This window comes from Epinephelus lanceolatus, chromosome 1, assembly GCF_041903045.1.
Source record: "Epinephelus lanceolatus isolate andai-2023 chromosome 1, ASM4190304v1, whole genome shotgun sequence".
Taxonomy (NCBI): Eukaryota; Metazoa; Chordata; class Actinopteri; order Perciformes; family Serranidae; genus Epinephelus; species Epinephelus lanceolatus.
The window spans coordinates 43,312,841-43,331,887 of NC_135734.1; the positions used below are offsets into that span (position 1 = coordinate 43,312,841).

The 19,047-nt window shown below is 39.6% G+C and overlaps 1 protein-coding gene across 1 annotated transcript in view; it reads left to right on the forward strand.

Moving 5' to 3' along the window:
- Positions 1-926: 926 nt before the first annotated feature.
- stab1 (stabilin 1) overlaps positions 927-19,047 on the forward strand; it is a 118,047-nt gene continuing 99,926 nt past the window's right edge. Inside the window, exons 1-7 of the mRNA XM_033625556.2 lie at positions 927-1,587; positions 8,242-8,369; positions 8,514-8,629; positions 14,796-14,881; positions 15,152-15,221; positions 15,403-15,498; positions 17,855-17,968. Coding sequence (XP_033481447.2) covers positions 1,534-1,587; positions 8,242-8,369; positions 8,514-8,629; positions 14,796-14,881; positions 15,152-15,221; positions 15,403-15,498; positions 17,855-17,968 — 664 coding nt within the window. The 5' untranslated portion in view covers positions 927-1,533. The remainder of the gene's footprint in view (positions 1,588-8,241; positions 8,370-8,513; positions 8,630-14,795; positions 14,882-15,151; positions 15,222-15,402; positions 15,499-17,854; positions 17,969-19,047) is intronic.

The window sequence follows — 19,047 nt, forward strand, 5'->3', positions numbered from 1 at the left end:
TCTTTTTTAATATCTTTATTGTGGGCATTGTGCCATTATCACAGTTTATCCTTAATAACAACTGACCAAAGGCTTTCATATCTTATTTCTGTTTCAATTTCAGAGGTAAACTCCATACAGAAGGGCTCCCCCACCCTGGGGTTTGAACCAGCAACCCTCTTGCTGAGAGGTGACAATGCTGACCACTGCACCACTGTCCCACCACCTTTTTACTTATATTGTAATGTATTACAGTATATAAATATATAAAATTAGAGTAAAATATCGTACTCTTTACCCCACTGCATTTATTTGACACTTTAGGTTCCAAGTTACTTTTTACATTAAAAAAAACAACACAATTTACAGTATAATATGATGGAGTACTGTACTACTAATCTACCCAGTAGTGTACAAAGTATCTAAAAAATGGCTCCACATTGACAAACTACGACATTACAATGCTCTTATGTGTATTATTTGGTGATAAAAACAGAATAGTATGATACTGTATAATAATATAACATTGTGAAAAGTGCCATTCTGCATTGTGAGTAATTTTAGTTTTGATACTTTAAGCACACTTTGCTGATAGTTGTTCTGTCCTAAAGTAACATTTTGAATTCAGGACTTTTACTTGTAATGAAGTATTTTAAGACTATATTATTTCTACTTAAGTGATTTTCTTCCCTAACTGGTGACACTGTAGTCTGTGTACAATAGTCCCCATAGAGTCTAGAGCTCTGGAGGCTGGACAGGGACAGAAGGGAGTGGTGTGTGTTACTACATGTATACTTTTGCTGCTACTGTTTCTGTTACTGTTACTATTGTGACTAAAACAAGAGTAACTGTTAACTGCTGCTGCTACTAATACTGCTACTACTACTAGTGCCGCTGTCATTACTCAGGGAGAGTTAGAAGGAGGTGACCTCTGCTGGGAGGTTCCTACTTTGCCAGTTTCTGTTGTTGTTGGGTTTTTTTTTCTTTCTCTCTTCCTAGATTAAAGAGGAAAAGACGTGACGCCAGCAGTCGCTCCAGCCTCTGTGACTGCTCTCTGCCTCACCGGACACTGAGCTGAGAGTTCATTTGTTAGTTGTAATTTGTTTGTTAGTTCCCATATAACAGGGATCATTACCTTCAGTCTAAAAATGAGCAAAGAATAATACTGACAATTCCAGCACTACCTGGATCAACCCTGTAGTTTTTATTTTTTGTATTTTAAGTACTTAGATTTTTACAGAGATTTGGCATCTATTAACAAACGGTTGCTTTCGGTTTTCTTACACCTACTATTGTTGGAATAGAAGTCTATTGTTTTCTAATAGTTTTTCCTGCACAGAGGATGTTGTTATCTGTGTGTTTTTTCCTGTAACTTGTAGAGGAGGTTGTGCTCAAGGTTCAGAATCAATGTAAGAGGAGAAAACTGATGTGAAGATTTAACGCTCCCTGAAAACACTCTTTACTTTTTCTACTGATTTTTTTCTATTCTTCTGGCCGAGGAGGACGCTGGGTTGGCGGATTTATTTTTTCCCCCTGGATGTGACACTTTGAGCCATGCTGCTGCTGCTGCTGCCGCTGCTCTGCCTGCAAACTTCACTGCAAGAACAGGTAACACACCTCCAACCCTGTTACACTGAGATACTCTATCAACTGTTTATTCTCTGCAGGCCCTCTGAGTTAAAAGAGGATTGCTTTACTCTGTGATAAAAATACACAACTCACTGTTTTTACCTCTGGAGCCTGATCTCACTGAATATTTTTGCCCGTTACTACAAAATCTGATGACATTTTTGGTCACCGAATGAACGAGACATTGGTGATCATGTGAACTCAGCCAAAGCTTTCTGCATAAAGTGAACATTTCAGGGGGGGAACTGCTTGTTGTACAACAATATTAATGTAGTCCTGAGAAAAACCCAACATAATAAAACTTTAAAACAGTACTCTGGCAATTTGTTTTTGTACTTCTAGCAAGTTTGGGGACTTACAAGACACAGATTAAAAGATACATGGTCAGAATCAAAGCAGCAGAGGTCAGAGAATGCTAACTCCTAGTCCCCAGAATGAATCAAGCCTTACAAAAGACTAAAAGTCTGCAGTCATGCTCGTGGCTCTTTGGGAATGCTGTGAGCTGGATGCTTGTATGAGCATGCTAACATGCTAACCATGACGATGCTAAAACGCTGAACCTGGTTCATTATCTTAGTTTAGCCTGTTAGCATGCTAATATTTTCTGACCATATATTTTTTATTGGGAACAGGTATGATACAAATGTGAAATATAAAGAACAAAAAAAGTACAAATCTGTTTTACAGAATTGTTTTCCCCCTCTATTATAGGAGCTAAGTCTTATACTTCAAGCTACTGAGATGCTTGATCCAGAGTAACCTGGTTGACGCGCCTCGCTAACTTACTGGTTTCTCACCCTAACGTTACCGTTCTTGATGCTCAGTAAAGGAGTCCGGACGCTGGTCTTCTGAGGCATTATAACGAACATTTATTTCGATTTATCGACAACTGATCAAACAAAGAAAACGCCGGCAGTTAGTGCCACAGCGGTCAAAAACCTTTTGCCCTTCCGGATCAAACACCTGATGACCATAGTGAGGTCACATCCTAAAATACCTGAACTCACCAGGTGACAGTATAGTGCCCCCCAATGCCCACACAGTGAATTACACAGTTAGAAGCAAACCTCCCAATAACATACACTGCCTGGCCAAAAAAAAAGTCGCCACCTGGATTTAACTAAGCAAATAGGTACGAGCCTCCTATTGGATAATTACTGCATGGGCAATTATCTTTCAGCTGGCAACAAGTTATTTAACCCCAACTGGTGCAATGAGTTGCTTCTCATTTCCTAAACAACCATGTCGAAAGACACATCCCGTGGTCGTGGAAAAGATGTTAGTCTGTTTGAGAAGGGTCAAATCATTGGCATGCATCAAGCAGAGAAAACATCTAAGGAGATTGCAGAAACTACTAAAATTGGGTTAAGAACTATCCAACGCATTATTAAAAACTGGAAGGATAGTGGGGACCCATCGTCTTCGAGGAAGAAATGTGGCCAGAAAAAAATCCTCAATGATCGTGATCGGCGATCACTTAAACGTTTGGTGAGATCAAATCGAAGAAAAACAACAGTAGAACTCAGGGCTATGTTTAATAGTGAAAGTAAGAGCATTTCCACACGCACAATGCAAAGGGAACTCAAGGGATTGGGACTGAACAGCTGTGTAGCCTTAAGAAAACCACTAATCAGTGAGGCTAACCGGAAAAAAAGGCTTCAATTTGCTAGGGAGCATAAAGATTGGACTCTGGAGCAATGGAAGAAGGTCATGTGGTCTGATGAGTCCAGATTTACCCTGTTCCAGAGTGATGGGCGCATCAGGGTAAGAAGAGAGGCAGATGAAGTGATGCACCCATCATGCCTAGTGCCTACTGTACAAGCCTGTGGGGGCAGTGTTATGATCTGGGGTTGCTGCAGTTGGTCAGGTCTAGGTTCAGCAACAGTATGTGCTCAAAGAATGAGGTCAGCTGACTACCTGAATATACTGAATGACCAGGTTATTCCATCAATGGATTTTTTCTTCCCTGATGGCACGGGCATATTCCAAGATGACAATGCCAGGATTCATCGGGCTCAAATTGTGAAAGACTGGTTCAGGGAGCATGAGACATCATTTTCACACATGGATTGGCCACCACAGAGTCCAGACCTTAACCCCATTGAGAATCTTTGGGATGTGCTGGAGAAGGCTTTGCTCAGCGGTCAGACTCTACCATCATCAATGCAAGATCTTGGTGAAAAATTAATGCAACACTGGATGGAAATAAATCTTGTGACATTGCAGAAGCTTATCGAAACAATGCCACAGCGAATGCGTGCCGTAATCAAAGCTAAAGGCGGTCCAACGAAATATTAGAGTGTATGACCTTTTTTTTTGGTGGTGACTTTTTTTTTGGCCAGGCAGTGTATTTGGCTCCTATACCCTCTTTGGTGTGTTTAAACAGATGAATAAAACAACACCATCCTCTGACCCATCCTGAACTCCCAGAGACAGAGGAAAAACACACACCTACAATAAAAACTAAATGAAATACACATAAAGTAGATCCAATAAAATAAATCAGGCAGGGAAGTACAATAAGAAGGATGCTCAAAAAAAATGGATCTATTAAGAATCAGTTGGGGTTCAGAGATTAGAGTATTTACTGAGCTAATGGGCTGCCATCTTTTGGTAACATTTTCTAATGAGCATTAAACACAAAGCACAGTTGAAGCTGATGGGAGTGTTAATAGTTTTGCGCAGGGATACTCAACTTACTTTACCTGGGGGCCACTTTTTCAAAATGACAGTAGGCAAGGGGCCCATTGCAGCAGCTCAGGTGAGGTGTTTATAGGATTTAAGGACATCCAGGCCCAGACTCATCAAGCCCACATCAAAGAACTAGCTGCAAAGGCCGACTGTTGTGTTTCCTCACATCACCTGTGTCTTGGCCAAAAAGTTGCACCTGAACACAGTGCAAAGACTACAACCAACAGCCAGCTAGCACATACATTTTGCTTGAGAAGAAATATCTCTATCACTTCATAGCAGCAGGTGGTATTCATCATTCGAAAAGGGAAACTAGAAGACCGACAAGACAGATTCAAGATGCTAGTTAGCCACTTAGCATGTTAACAACACAACCAGATGTTAAAAAGAGTAAAACATACTTAGCATGCACTGGCAAACAGACATGAGGACATCAATTGCATCTTAAATTAACATAACAATTAGCACACAGGTTGCACATTAGCCATAACAGCTAGAAAAAAAGAAACTGACGTTTCTACGACTTGCTAAGCCTTTCTGTAAGCCTGTCTTCTGTGGTCAAACTGTCCCAGTTTAAGTAGTGCTGGACCGCTGGTGACTGACAGTAGATGTGAGTGAGTGTGAGTGACAAAACTATCACCAAATTTAAATGTTCTTGTCTGAGGACTGAGGGGATCTTCTCCTGGCACTTTTTTTTATATAAACAAGCTCTATCTTAAAGCTTTTTTTATGCACTCTGGCACCTAATTTACATTTAAAGTACAAAAGCAGCTCCTCGTTTGAATCAATTTATTTTTATTGAGAATTAGAAAATGGTTGGGGGGGCCACCTGGCACCCTATCAGGGCCGATTTGACCTGTGGCCACAAATTGAGTATCACTAGTTTTGTGGATATAATCTTGGAGCATATTTAAATTTTGACCTGGTCATGCTAGATGAAAAGTCAGAGTATAACCAAAAATGTAGAATTTATCCAGTTGGATGTCTGTACTCAATTACATCAAAATCAGTACAAAAAGACACGTACATCCCAACGCCCAATGGAGTGGGTGCTGGACCTAAGAAATGTCTGGCAAAGTAAAAAACAAAAGTCCGCACACCATGTATCTCCTGTTTAGAAGGATTTTAATGCAGAGTAACGTTTCGAGCCACACGGTTCTTCCTCAGACTTCTGAGCCTGAGGTCTACTTGGTGTGTGGATTTATTTGTTTTATACTCTACACAATTACATGCCAATGCATCCAATAGTTTTCAAAATGTGCTACTCAAAACCAAAAAAGTCAATCTGCTGGTGGTGCAAGAGGAAAAGTCAGGGGTTCACCAAAGTCACTGGGATTCATCATCTGGGCACCATGAACATCTGCACTAAATTTTGGGCCAATCCGTCAAGTATATGTCAAACATGGTTAGGAGAAAACTTTGACATTCTGATGTTGCTAGAGGAAAGTCATGGATTACCAAATTCAGAGTGTCATCCTCTAATGACCTCAAATGTGTGAATTAAAAAAAAATCCATGGCACACTGTCCAATAGTTGTTGAGGTTTTCAGTCTGCACCAAAGTGGTGGGCTGACCAACCACCCGACATTTCCATCCGTAGACCCACTAACATGGCTAAGAGCCCTGGATCCCAGCTCAAATCACCAATGTCTCTGCATCAGATCCTCCCTGCCTGATGAACAGTAACATCCTTCAAACTCCACACCTCCAGTTTGTAAGGCATTTGCTTATAGATTTGTCGTCCCCAAGCCCACGCTGAAATGACCCCAATAATATCACTATGACATCATTGGGGTTATTTTGTCAGACTTGACAGCTGCTCCTGAACCATATAAGGCCCTGATCACACAGAAAGCGTTTAAGCAGCTGTAGATGCCCTTTTTGTAATTGTTTTTAATGAGCATGAAGTGTTTTGCTTGCAGTTTTTGCATTTCGACACGCCTCACATTTCTGCACTCTAGGCGCCTGGAATTTTTGCCAGAGCACTCTGAACTCCTTGAGGTGGAAAAAAGTTTAATCAGAGCGGAAAAGTGCCCCACGTCATCTCAACTTTTTTCCCATTGTCCGGATGATTTGAGAGGTGGGCCTTCTGTGGTGGTCATGACAACAAGTTTACTGTTGGTAAACAATGGAGGAGAAACTGGTGGTAGTGGTTGCTGGATACCCAGAGCTATACGGCCCGACAACAGACAGCAGGTTGTCAAACTGCTCCCAAGTCATCCTAAAATATGCCTAGAAATGGCCATCATTGATGCAAAGCTCCTGGATCAACTGGTGGTACTCTCCATGACCCACCCTCTTTTTTAGGGTCTCATGTACCCACACAGATCTCTGTTTATCTGTGACCAACAAACTTTGCTGACAGCCTCTCACCCTCAACCAGAGCTACAGCAAGTACCCTCTGCCTCAACATTTCAGTAACTAGCTACTAATTACTGTCAGATAACTAGATAAATAAATAAACGGCAGATTAATTACACAGGAAGGTTAGCATAAGGAGGTGATGGGGTGGTCTGTGTGATCGGGGCCTAAGACATCATGCAACTGTTTTCCCAGACTGAGTGGTACAAACCACAACTCGCTTGTTGTGTAAAATTTAACAATTAATCTAACTTCACAAATCTGAGCCAAAACATTAAGACAAAACTATAAACATGTTAAGTTTCAGTCATTGCTTGGAGCCTCCCCTCATGTGCCACAGTCACAAAATCACAAATACAGAGGGAACCTGAAACTTGTTACCAATCAATAAAACTCTGTGTTGTCTTTTTCTAGCGACAGATAAATTCAGAAACTGGTTTTCATTAGACAGTTAGGGGAAACTAAAAACATCTCCTGAATAGTAGCCACGTTGTTCAAATATGAAATTCAGAACCAAAGACACTTGCCATCCTGTGAATCAGAAAGGTGTGCATATTCCATTAAAACCAGCAGTCTGTTGCACAATCCCAGTCTGTACATTATTGACTCACTGTGGAGCTTCCCTCATTAATAAAACCTTTCTTCGGACATCTGTGTTGCTCATTCTCACATAGCCACACCTTGATTTGAAAATTATGTTTCACTTTGGTTAACTTTTGTTGTTTTTAACTGTGTTTTTTACGTTGGTGAAAAGTAACTAAGTACATTTACTGAAGTTCAAATAAACACAAGAAGTTTGTGCTCTAGAGAAAGGATCAGCACTCAGTGAATCACCTCCTAAGCCCTATGATAAGCTATTATGGCAAGGCTTAACTATACAAACCAGTGAGCAGTGATAACTAACATGTCTTTGGGGTCATCGGGTGGGAACCTCCTTTCACCAGTGTTTCGTCTAGAAGTATTGTACTTGAGCACAGTTTGAAGGTACTTCCATTTTATACATCTTCGTACTTCCGCTCCATTACGCTTCTTAGGGAAATAATGTACTTTTTACGTCACTACATTTGTTTTTCATCTCCAGTTACAAGTTTATTTGCAGGTTAAAAAGTGTACATGCAAAGTGTTTGATCAACAGTTAAATATGATACATTTTTATAGCTTAAACTACCCAGCTGTGTACAGAGCAGTTACAGTTAGCTCCTCCTAAACTAGCTGCAGCATGTAAACACTGCTTACAAATGAATACATCAGTAGTAATAATACAATAATTTGATATTTATAAAAATAAAACACTGTGTCTCTGTATATATTGTTAGTGTGTTGTAAGCTCATGTGGGCTGAGCACCCCTTTGGTGTATGACGCAAGATTCATTCAGTAACACAACCTATCACAACCTCCAGTGTTAACACTTCTGATACTAACAGAAGTGTCAGTATCAGTGGAGGTTTTAGTTGAAGCTGTTTCTTATTTAAAATGGGGCTGAACTGATACCTACAGTACCATCTGGACGAACAGGTGTTGAGAAATATTATAGAGGGAATATCAGATCAAGTCACAGATAGATCTCCTCTGCTCCCTCAGACTCCTGCTCCTGGGCGGTGTGATGTTTCACAGAGGGTTGATGTGCACACCTCCTGCACCTCCTGTGCCGCAGCCACCTCCAGCAGCTGCCCTCATGGCTTCAGCCACGTGGGCACGACCAACTGCAGGTACGTTCCAGGTTACACACCCACAGTTCTTTAAAGCAGTGCAGGGTTGTTCAAACCTTAACTATAGTAGTAGCAGTAGCAGTAGTAGTGGTATGTGATGTAAATGAAGCAGTTTTTTCACCTTGTGTTCTCTGTGTGCTGCAGTTATGTGGTGCAGATCGGTGGCAGGGAGATGGAGCTGGGTGGATGTCAACACATCTGTGTGAAGGGGTTCATGGAGCCACGGTGCTGCACACAGCACTGGGGACCTCTTTGTCTCCGTAAGACACACGCACAAACATACACACACACTCAGAGTTCATCCACATGACGGCACTAATTCAATGGAAGTGCTGGCACAGAGGGCTCAGGCAGTTAAATGTGTCTGGTTAAGGTTAACATGGCTCAGAAAATGTATCATAAAATTAAGTTTATTATTTTCTGGTTATATGTCTACATATTCATTAGAATATGGGCTAATATTTTTAGTAGAAAAACAATTCCTCTCAAAAGTAAATTATTTTTGAAGTGGGAAACTTGCAAGCACACACATACTAAATATCACTGGATCCCACAGGTATTTTTCCTGGAAAACAGGACCAGATTTTGGATGAGAATTCCCAGGACACACTGGGTTTCATGTCCCCATATCCAACACCACTGTGCTGTGTTTTGGTGTCTGATAAGCTTTCAGCTGACTCTATTTGTTAAACTATCCTGGCTGGATTGTATCTTATCTTCTCACCTCTACCAATAACAGCTCACTTTCAAGAGGACACTTGGATTTTTTATTTTTTACCGCAGTGCTGTTTTCCATCCGCTAAATTTTAAAACACATCATTTTCTTGCGTTCCTCCATCACCCTTAAGCCAGCTTTTCTCACCCCAAAATTAAAGGCTTTTAGAAAAAGGTTTCCCCTGGCAGCATATATTAGAGCAACTAAGGAAATTGAGGGCGTGAAAATAGCAGAGCAATCTCAAAAATTGGCTTTATGTGCTGATGATGTGGTTTTATATCTTACAAACGTAGAACAATCACTACCAGCTCTTATGCATGTCATTGATAACTATAGTAATGTGTCAGGATATAAACTAAATATACATAAGTGTGAAGCAATGGTTATAGGAGCCCCAGTAAGCAGAGAGGTGAAGAGTAATTACTTATGGCAGTGGGATAGGGACAGAATTAAATACCTGGGAACTGTGCTACCAGAGAATAACAAATTATTGTACCAGCTGAATTATAAATGTATGGAAGCACATGTTAGACAGGACGTGAATAGGTGGAAATCAGCCATATGGTCTTTGGGTAGAAGAATAGAGGCAATTAGAATGAATGTACTCCCCTGTTTTCTGTTTTTATTCCAGACAATACCACTATATGTATGTGCAAACACTTTCAAAATCTGGGATACAATGATTGGTAAATTTATATGGGATGATAAAAAACCGAAAGTTAAAATGAAGACCTTGAAAATGGCCAAAGAGAAGGGGGGACTTGCTCTCCCAAACCTGAAGCACTATTATATGGCAGCGCAAATGCAGCACATACGCACTTGGTTAAATCATAACTCAGAAGCAAAGTGGAGAACAATAGAGATGTTTATGTGTCAGGGTACAATAAAAACAATTCCTTTCTGTACAGAATACCAACGAAAAGTGCCAGTAAAAGATAGTACATCAATTAGAAACACTCTGGAAATTTGGGCTAGAATTAAAAACACTGTTGAAATAAAGAAAGATTTAGTGGCTCTGAGAGCGATAAAAGAAGACCATGAATTCATGCCTAACAAATCTGATGAAGCCTTTGACATTTGGGCACAAAAGGGATTGACCATTTTTGGACAGTGCTTAAACGAGAAGGGAATAATATCATTTGAATCTTTAAGCAAAGAGTATCATTTGCCACATTCCCACTTCTTCCGGTATTTACAAATAAGAAGCTATATTCAAAACAGTGAAATAAAAAGCAAGACCAGCAGAGATTTACATCCACTGGTACAATTTTTGATAAAGAATTATGATAAAATTAAAGTCCCACATCAAATCTCAGCTGTATATACCATTTTGGAAAATAACTGTGAACATCAAGATACAAAGGCAAAACTGAAATGGGAAGAAGAATTGAACATAGGCATATCAGAGGAGAGCTGGAGGGAAATGAAACAGAATGTCCATACAACTACTGTATCGCCGTACTGGAGAGAATATGCATGGAAAATACAATCACGATACTTTATAACACCGGTTCAGCAAGCTAAATATAATAATAAAATATCATCAAGCTGTTGGAGGGAATGTGGCGAATCATACGCTAATGTTCAACATATATTCTGGTCATGTCCTGTACTGCAAATATTCTGGGAAAAGGTACAGAAAGAAATCAGTCATATTTTAAGATGTGCTGTTCAACTAAACACAGACTATATGTTGTTAGGAAGGACCATAGACACACCTCATGAGGAAAATGATAACTACTTGCTTAGGGCGCTGCGTATAACCGCTCTAAAACAAATCACCAGACACTGGCTTCAGAAAACCCCGCCCACAATAGAAAAATGGAGAGACACCATTCGGCAGGTACACCAAATGGAGTATATAACATATAAAATGAGGGGGAACCCCAAATTACTTGAGTTAAGATGGGCCAAGTGGTCAACCTACTACAACTAACTTAATCATAATGCTATAGCTGTGATTACCTTTTTGTCTGTTTGGTTTTATTTTATTTATTTATTTGTTTATTTATTTATTTTTTTTTGTTCTGGTTTTTTCTTGTTTGGCCACTCGCTTGTGTGTCCCTTAGGGGTATGAAGTATATTTATATTCTATAGTCTATGTGTATATGTAATTGTTTTGTTTTCCTTTGTTTATTTTCTTTCTTTCTTTCTTTTTATTTCATTTATTTATTTACTTATTTATTGCTGTTGTTGCTGTTATGCTATTTATGGTGTTGCTGGTATGTGATTTTTTTTTTTTTTTCCTTTTCATGTGTATGTTGTTTCATGTGCACGTTTAGGTTGTTGTTGATGTTGTTGTTGTGTTTTTTTTTCTCTCTTCTCAAGTGTACATATGAATACACAGACACGTGGTGACTTTAAAAAAAAATAAAGTATAATAAAGAAAAAAGAAAAAGGTTTCCAGAGGGGATAAATCTGAAAACACACACCACAAGTGTTAGTGTTGATGAGGAAAACTGAGTTTTCCTTAAACTAATCATGTACACCGGCTCAATCAGAACTTCTATAACCCCTTTGTCTGTTTTATATAACTGTAAACTGACTATAATTGGGGTTTGGGCTGTAATAGAAGACATTTGAAGACCTTGAGCCCTAAATATGATAAATATGATCAAACATTTTTTAGAATTTTGTGACTTTATGTAAATTCAGTGATAATCAGCTGATTGAGAAAATATTTAGGATTAGTTGCTGCCCTAGGAATTATGTGTCATGAATTACCCTATTTTAATTATCCAGTAGCAAATTGTTACTCAAGTTTTTTCATTTCAGAAAAGCAAAATCTTTTTTTAAATTTATTTTTATTACTTTTTTATGGTTCACAACAGACAATCTGTATTTGTATTTCTCAACCTATTTTATCGTCTATATTCTCAACGGTCACTTAATAAGTAGGCGGGACTCATTGATCTTTTTTTATAGCTCTGATTGTACCGCTATACTCATGTCCGACAACCGAACGGTAATTTTCTGTCACAGGTAGAAAAAAGTAACGTTAGAAAGTTTGGTTTAACGTTAGCTTAATGTAAGCATTCTTAAATCATCATTTTTTTTGTGCGGGGCTGTTAATTCTGTGGGTGTAACGTAACGACAAGAGGTAAGTGATAACCTCTTTCGTTTAATAAGTAGTTAGCTCATTAACGACCAGTTAATGAAAGATGGCGCTGTTAGCTTGTTTTCTGCCTTTTGAATCCCATAGTTAACGTTAATGTTAGTGTTTTAATGTTAAGTTAGCTATCGCGAGTTCTTTCAACGCTTTGATGTGAATTAATGTGAATTGTTTGGCTGTTAAATCACCGTTTCCACTAAAACTACTGTGGCTCACGATGAAAGATGAGGCAAAGAGTTAACTTCAGTACTGTGCAGGTCTTACCAATTAAGGATTAACGTGAAGTAACTAACTTTAATGAAGTCAAGCATTATACATTAGTCCCAGTAAAAGTCACACAGCAAACAATCATAAACATCGGAATTTCTCGTAGTAACGTTACTCTGCATCAGCAATCATAGATAATTTCCATTGTTGTAATTTGTTTTGTAACATTAGTGGTTAGTTAAAATTGTCCTTGTAGTGACCGGATTCTTCATAACTTCTGGTTGCTGAGTGAAGTTATTGGTGTACGTTAATTAAAATAATTCATTTCATGTGTATATTTTTTAGGGATGCACCGAAATGAAAATTTGTGGCCGAAGCCGAATAATATTAAATGCTTGGCCGAATACCAAGTACCGAATACCGAATATTGTTGTTTAGTTTTTCATTAGTTTTTGCAGATGAACCCCCTCCAGATTAGTGTTGTCACGGTACCAAAATTGGATCCCATTGTCCGATACCAGTGAAAATATCATGGTTCTGAGTAGTATCACGATACCACAGCGAAAATGAGGCAGATGTGCCTTTTGTCATTTATAAAAAGATAAATCACATTTCTATAATACATCAGTGATATTTCAATGGAATAAATTACTTACTGACTTATTCATACTTCAAAAACAGCATCAATGAGTGATTAACACAGGGGGGATCAAAATAAAATAAATAAATAAAATAAGAATCAACCAGCCACCCTCCTCCCCTGACAAGTAAAGAACAGTCCCTAAAGTGCGGTGAGGTTTGTGTGCCGTGAACGGCTCGTTTCTCCTCTGACACATCACATAGGCCTGCCTGTGTTCGGCTGGCTCGGCTGTTCAGGTAGTTTTGGGGGAACTGCCCATTGGTTCGACAGCCCATTGTTCCGACCATATTAAACTCATTGTTCCTAAGTCCGTTCCGAAATCATCATGATGCCCTGTGGTTAAGGTCTGGTTAGATTTAGGCACAAAAACCACTTGGTTAGGGTCAGGAAAAGATCATGGTGTGGGTTAAAATGAAAAAGGAAGTGACAAACACATAAGCCGTGAGCCTGCTCCGCCTCAAGCCGGTCGCGGCGCACCATACGCCCGCTGCGAGCCGTTCAGCACCGCGGACAGTCGGACTAATGGGATGTCGAACCAATGGGCTGTCGAACCAATGACATGGACCCTTTTGGGCAGTCATGACGCCAAGAAGAGGATATCATTAGAGCCGACTTCCCGTCGCCGGTAAGCCGATGGCCGCCGTATTTGACAGGAATACATTACTGTCTGTGTCTGTGACCCCCGTTCAACCCACAACCGATGGGATTCGCCTTTCGTTTCTGCTGCTGGTTGCAATCTGTAGGTTGCTCGCACAGCGTGCTGAATGATTTAAGCCTATTTTGCTCGCTCAAAACTATTTTTAGTCGCAAATGCCAGTGTGGTGACGGGCGGATCGCCACACTGCCGACATTTTACTCAGCCCGTCACGGCACGCTGTTTGATTGCGTTATCAAAACACGCCACTATTATTCGGCCTTGCTTTTAACTTATTCCACCGAATACTGAATGTGTGGGTTTTTTTTTTGCAATATTCAGCCGAATATTTTCGGTTACCGAATATTCGGTGCATCTCTAATATTTTTGTTTGCCAAAAATCTTTTACTCATATAAAACTAGAAATATCTCAGTGTGAAGTTTTAGCAATTTACTTTAAGTACCAAAACTAAAAGCATTCACATGCAGAATGGCTCATTTCAGATATATATATGTTATATTGATATATTATAATTATTGATACATTTATGTGTAAGCCTCACTGATGGTGCAGCTGGTAAAGGTAGAGCTGACTTTTGATTACTATATACTGTTATGTTGCTTAACCTTTAAAAATACAATGTATTAGTTGATTTATAATTTGTATCAATCCATCCATCCATTTTCAACTGCTTATCTGAAGCTGGGTCGCGGGGGATCCAATCCACCCTTTTCCAGCAGAGAACCATGGCCTCAGATCTGGAGCTGCTGACTCTCATTCCTAAATCTGCAAAGTAATGGTTAACTAAAGTTGTCAAATATTCGTAGTACAATCTTTGTCTCCGAAATGTAGTGGAGTAGAAGTTTACAGTAGCATAAAACAGAAATACTCAAGTAAAGTACAACAACCTGAATATTGCACTAGAGTACAATACTTGAAAAAAGAACAAATTACAAACATGGGATTGTGACACATGAACCTGCAAGATTGCTGTTATGGCACAGGTGCCTTGAACAGAGCCAAAATTAAATCCTATAAACAGTTAACAATGAATAGTGATCATTTCTAATCACCTGTCGTCTGTTCATCATCTGTTTGTTTGTCTCTCTGTCTGTAGCCTGTCCCAGCTGGTCAGGGAAGACCTGTAACTTCCATGGGACATGTCTGGATGGAGACCTCGGCAACGGGACCTGTGTCTGTGATGTCAGTATCCTGATTGACTGTCTGTCTGTGACCAGCCTACCTGTTTGTCAAAGAGTTCAGAGATCAGTATTGTGTATGTTTTCATAGGGGATAGTGCTCTTAACTGAACATTGAATTTAATGACATTTACATTACTATTTGAAAGACTTGAACATTGTTTCTGTGCGTTTGGAAACTTGTTCATTTTAAATCTCATTTAGATCGCTGATGTCTTGGTGATATTGTAAAATAATGAATACAAGATTAAAAAAAAACTTTTGCTCTCTTTAGGATGGCTTCTCTGGCTTTGCCTGTCAGGAGTGTAAGAATCAAAACTCTTACGGAGAAAAGTGTGATAAAGGTAGTTTCTCTCATCTCTGACCTTTGATTAAAAATGTGTGAGATTTAACAAATCTTAAGACTATGGTAAACAGCTGCAAGAAAGTCCTACAGTTGTCTGAATAACATTACTCTGTATGTGTGTGTGTGTGTGTGTGTGTGTGTGTGTGTCTGTCTGTCTGTCTGTCTGTCTGTCTGTGTAGAGTGTGACTGTGTGAATGGAGTGTGTAATAAAGGTCCAGAGGGTGATGGACAGTGTTTGTGTCAGCCCCCGTACACTGGGAAACGCTGCGACCAAGGTAAGACCGTGACGCACTGTAATCTGTTTGAAGATACAGTACAGGCCAAAAGTTTGGACACACCTTCTCATTCAATGCGTTTTCTTTATTTTCATGACTATTTACATTGTAGATTCTCACTGAAGGCATCAAAACTATGAATGAACACGTGGAGTTATGTACTTAACAAAAAAAGGTGAAATAACTGAAAACATGTTTTATATTCTAGTTTCTTCAAAATAGCCACCCTTTGCTCTGATTACTGCTTTGCACACTCTTGGCATTCTCTCCATGAGCTTCAAGAGGTAGTCACCTGAAATGGTTTTCCAACAGTCTTGAAGGAGTTCCCAGAGGTGTTTAGCACTTGTTGGCCCCTTTGCCTTCACTCTGCGGTCCAGCTCACCCCAAACCATCTGGATTGGGTTCAGGTCCGGTGACTGTGGAGGCCAGGTCATCTGCCGCAGCACTCCATCACTCTCCTTCTTGGTCAAGTAGCCCTTACACAGCCTGGAGGTGTGTTTGGGGTCATTGTCCTGTTGAAAAATAAATGATCGTCCAACTAAACGCAAACCGGATGGGATGGCATGTCGCTGCAGGATGCTGTGGTAGCCATGCTGGTTCAGTGTGCCTTCAATTTTGAATAAATCCCCAACAGTGTCACCAGCAAAACACCCCCACACCATCACACCTCCTCCTCCATGCTTCACAGTGGGAACCAGGCATGTGGAATCCATCCGTTCACCTTTTCTGCGTCTCACAAAGACACGGCGGTTGGAACCAAAGATCTCAAATTTGGACTCATCAGACCAAAGCACAGATTTCCACTGGTCTAATGTCCATTCCTTGTGTTCCTTGGCCCAAACAAATCTCTTCTGCCTGTTGCCTCTCCTTAGCAGTGGTTTCCTAGCAGCTATTTGACCATGAAGGCCTGATTCGCGCAGTCTCCTCTTAACAGTTGTTCTAGAGATGGGTCTGCTGCTAGAACTCTGTGTGGCATTCATCTGGTCTCTGATCTGAGCTGCTGTTAACTTGCGATTTCTGAGGCTGGTGACTCGGATGAACTTATCCTCAGAAGCAGAGGTGACTCTTGGTCTTCCTTTCCTGGGTCGGTCCTCATGTGTGCCAGTTTTGTTGTAGCGCTTGATGGTTTTTGCGACTCCACTTGGGGACACATTTAAAGTTTTTGCAATTTTCCGCACTGACTGACCTTCATTTCTTAAAGTAATGATGGCCACTCGTTTTTCTTTAGTTAGCTGATTGGTTCTTGCCATAATATGAATTTTAACAGTTGTCCAATAGGGCTGTCGGCTGTGTATTAACCTGACTTCTGCACAACACAACTGATGGTCCCAACCCCATTGATAAAGCAAGAAATTCCACTAATTAACCCTGATAAGGCACACCTGTGAAGTGGAAACCATTTCAGGTGACTACCTCTTGAAGCTCATGGAGAGAATGCCAAGAGTGTGCAAAGCAGTAATCAGAGCAAAGGGTGGCTATTTTGAAGAAACTAGAATATAAAACATGTTTTCAGTTATTTCACCTTTTTTTTGTTAAGTACATAACTCCACATGTGTTCATTCATAGTTTTGATGCCTTCAGTGAGAATCTACAATGTAAATAGTCATGAAAATAAAGAAAATCCATTGAATGAGAAGGTGTGTCCAAACTTTTGGCCTGTACTGTATATCAGACTATATTGCTGCATATTATTAGGATAAAATTGAGTATTCATGATTGTTCTGTTTTTTAAAAGAAGGCCCTCTCAAGAATCCTGAAAGTATTTCCTGCATTTATGTCAACCTAACAATAAAAACACACTTTGATAATGGTGGTCTACTATATATGGCTCCACCCTTCAGAGAGTTAGGTTAAACCAGGTCACAAAAGGCCACAAAGCACTTGCTGCTGCTTTGTGAGCTCACAGTAACAATTGAAGGCGACCATATGACTGTATGAACTGAAATTACTTGATTTAAACAGATAGGGGCACAAAAAAAAGTTTAAAGTTGACGGGGACACACAGTAAAAATATTTTTTTCATTAAACAAAGGAAGCCAAAGTTTTGTAGTGAAAACACAAGCAGTCTTATAATGACTTTGTCAATAAAATCCTGTCTTAAATTTGCAAAATTGTAATTTAAATCAGGAACGGTCTTATCAAAAAATAAGTAAACAAAATAAGATACATTTCAGTCAGTTGTTCCATAAAGTATTGAGGTTTAATACCCCAATAGATTTGTTTTTTATGTCATCTGGGTGTCGGTGAGTAACATGAAGTGACACGTGCTGCATTTGTTGCTTCAGTATGTTTTTACTGTTATGATGTTTTATTGTTGCCCACAGTGAGTTGATGCTGTGTTGTTTGTTGTTGGCAGTGAGTACCAAATGCAGTAACTGCATCCCCTACTCGTACTGTAAAGGGGAGGGAGACGCCGCCGACTGTGAATGTTTGCCAGGATACAGGAGGACACCACAGGGCAAATGCATGAGTAAATACACAACTTAACAGTCATCTCAGATTTCTCTGTGTTGTTGCATATAGGACTTGTAGTTTAAGCTGTTTGAGTTTGCTCTGACCCATGGCTGAAAGTTTTCAACATGGTGATCCGGTGACAAACTTTGTCGTTTTACAGCTAAACAGCATACTAATATTTGACATTTGAGGCAAGAAATAGGCAATGTGGTTACAGAATTTTGATTCATATTCCATCAGTGCTTTTTTAGTTTTAGTGTTTGACAATAAAATTTACCAGTTCACTTAGCCATGACTGTCATGATTGACAACTGCGTTGGAGACTCTTTGGCTCTGGCGGGTTGTTTTTGTTCTTGTGTGGTGGATTTTTACAATACCATTAGAAGAACTGTGAGGAGGAGGAACATGACGTTTTTACACATTGTCTGTCTCATGTAATGTGGATATAGTCAAAGTTATTTTTATAAAAGTAATAGACTACAGCTTGAAAGGATGCATTACAGTAAAGTGATGTAATTTCCTGAACTTACCACCAGACTGTTGTAGCTGTTCCTTTAACACTCAGTTATTATATCCACATTACTGATGATTGTTTATCAAAAATCTCAATGTGTAAATATGTTGTGAACACAATAATGCTCAACCCTACAAAAATTTCACAACAGGGATATCAAGGTATTTGGTCAAAAATATCACGACATTGATTTCTCCATATTTCCCAGCCCAAAATATGCAATATTAACTTTGATGAACAAAGCAAGACAAAGCCAATTGAGACACATTCTTTGCGTAGAGACCAAGAATGACAAGACTATCCATCAAACGTTGCTCCTCCACTGCTGGCACTCCCCCTTTTAGGTATCAGCAAAGAACTCTCATCTCTCTTCAATTTTGAAACCAACCTTGGGGCGGCACAAACCCTGTCAGAGACAATATAAACAAAGGAACATTAGCCTTTATCTTTTCTGGATAATGATAGTACATGTTATTTTAAACATATGTCACCACCAAAACTAACAGAAATAAGGAGGAAGCAAATATGGCTGACACAGGTGCTTTGATATTAGACCAACTCCTCTTGTGTAGCTATACACT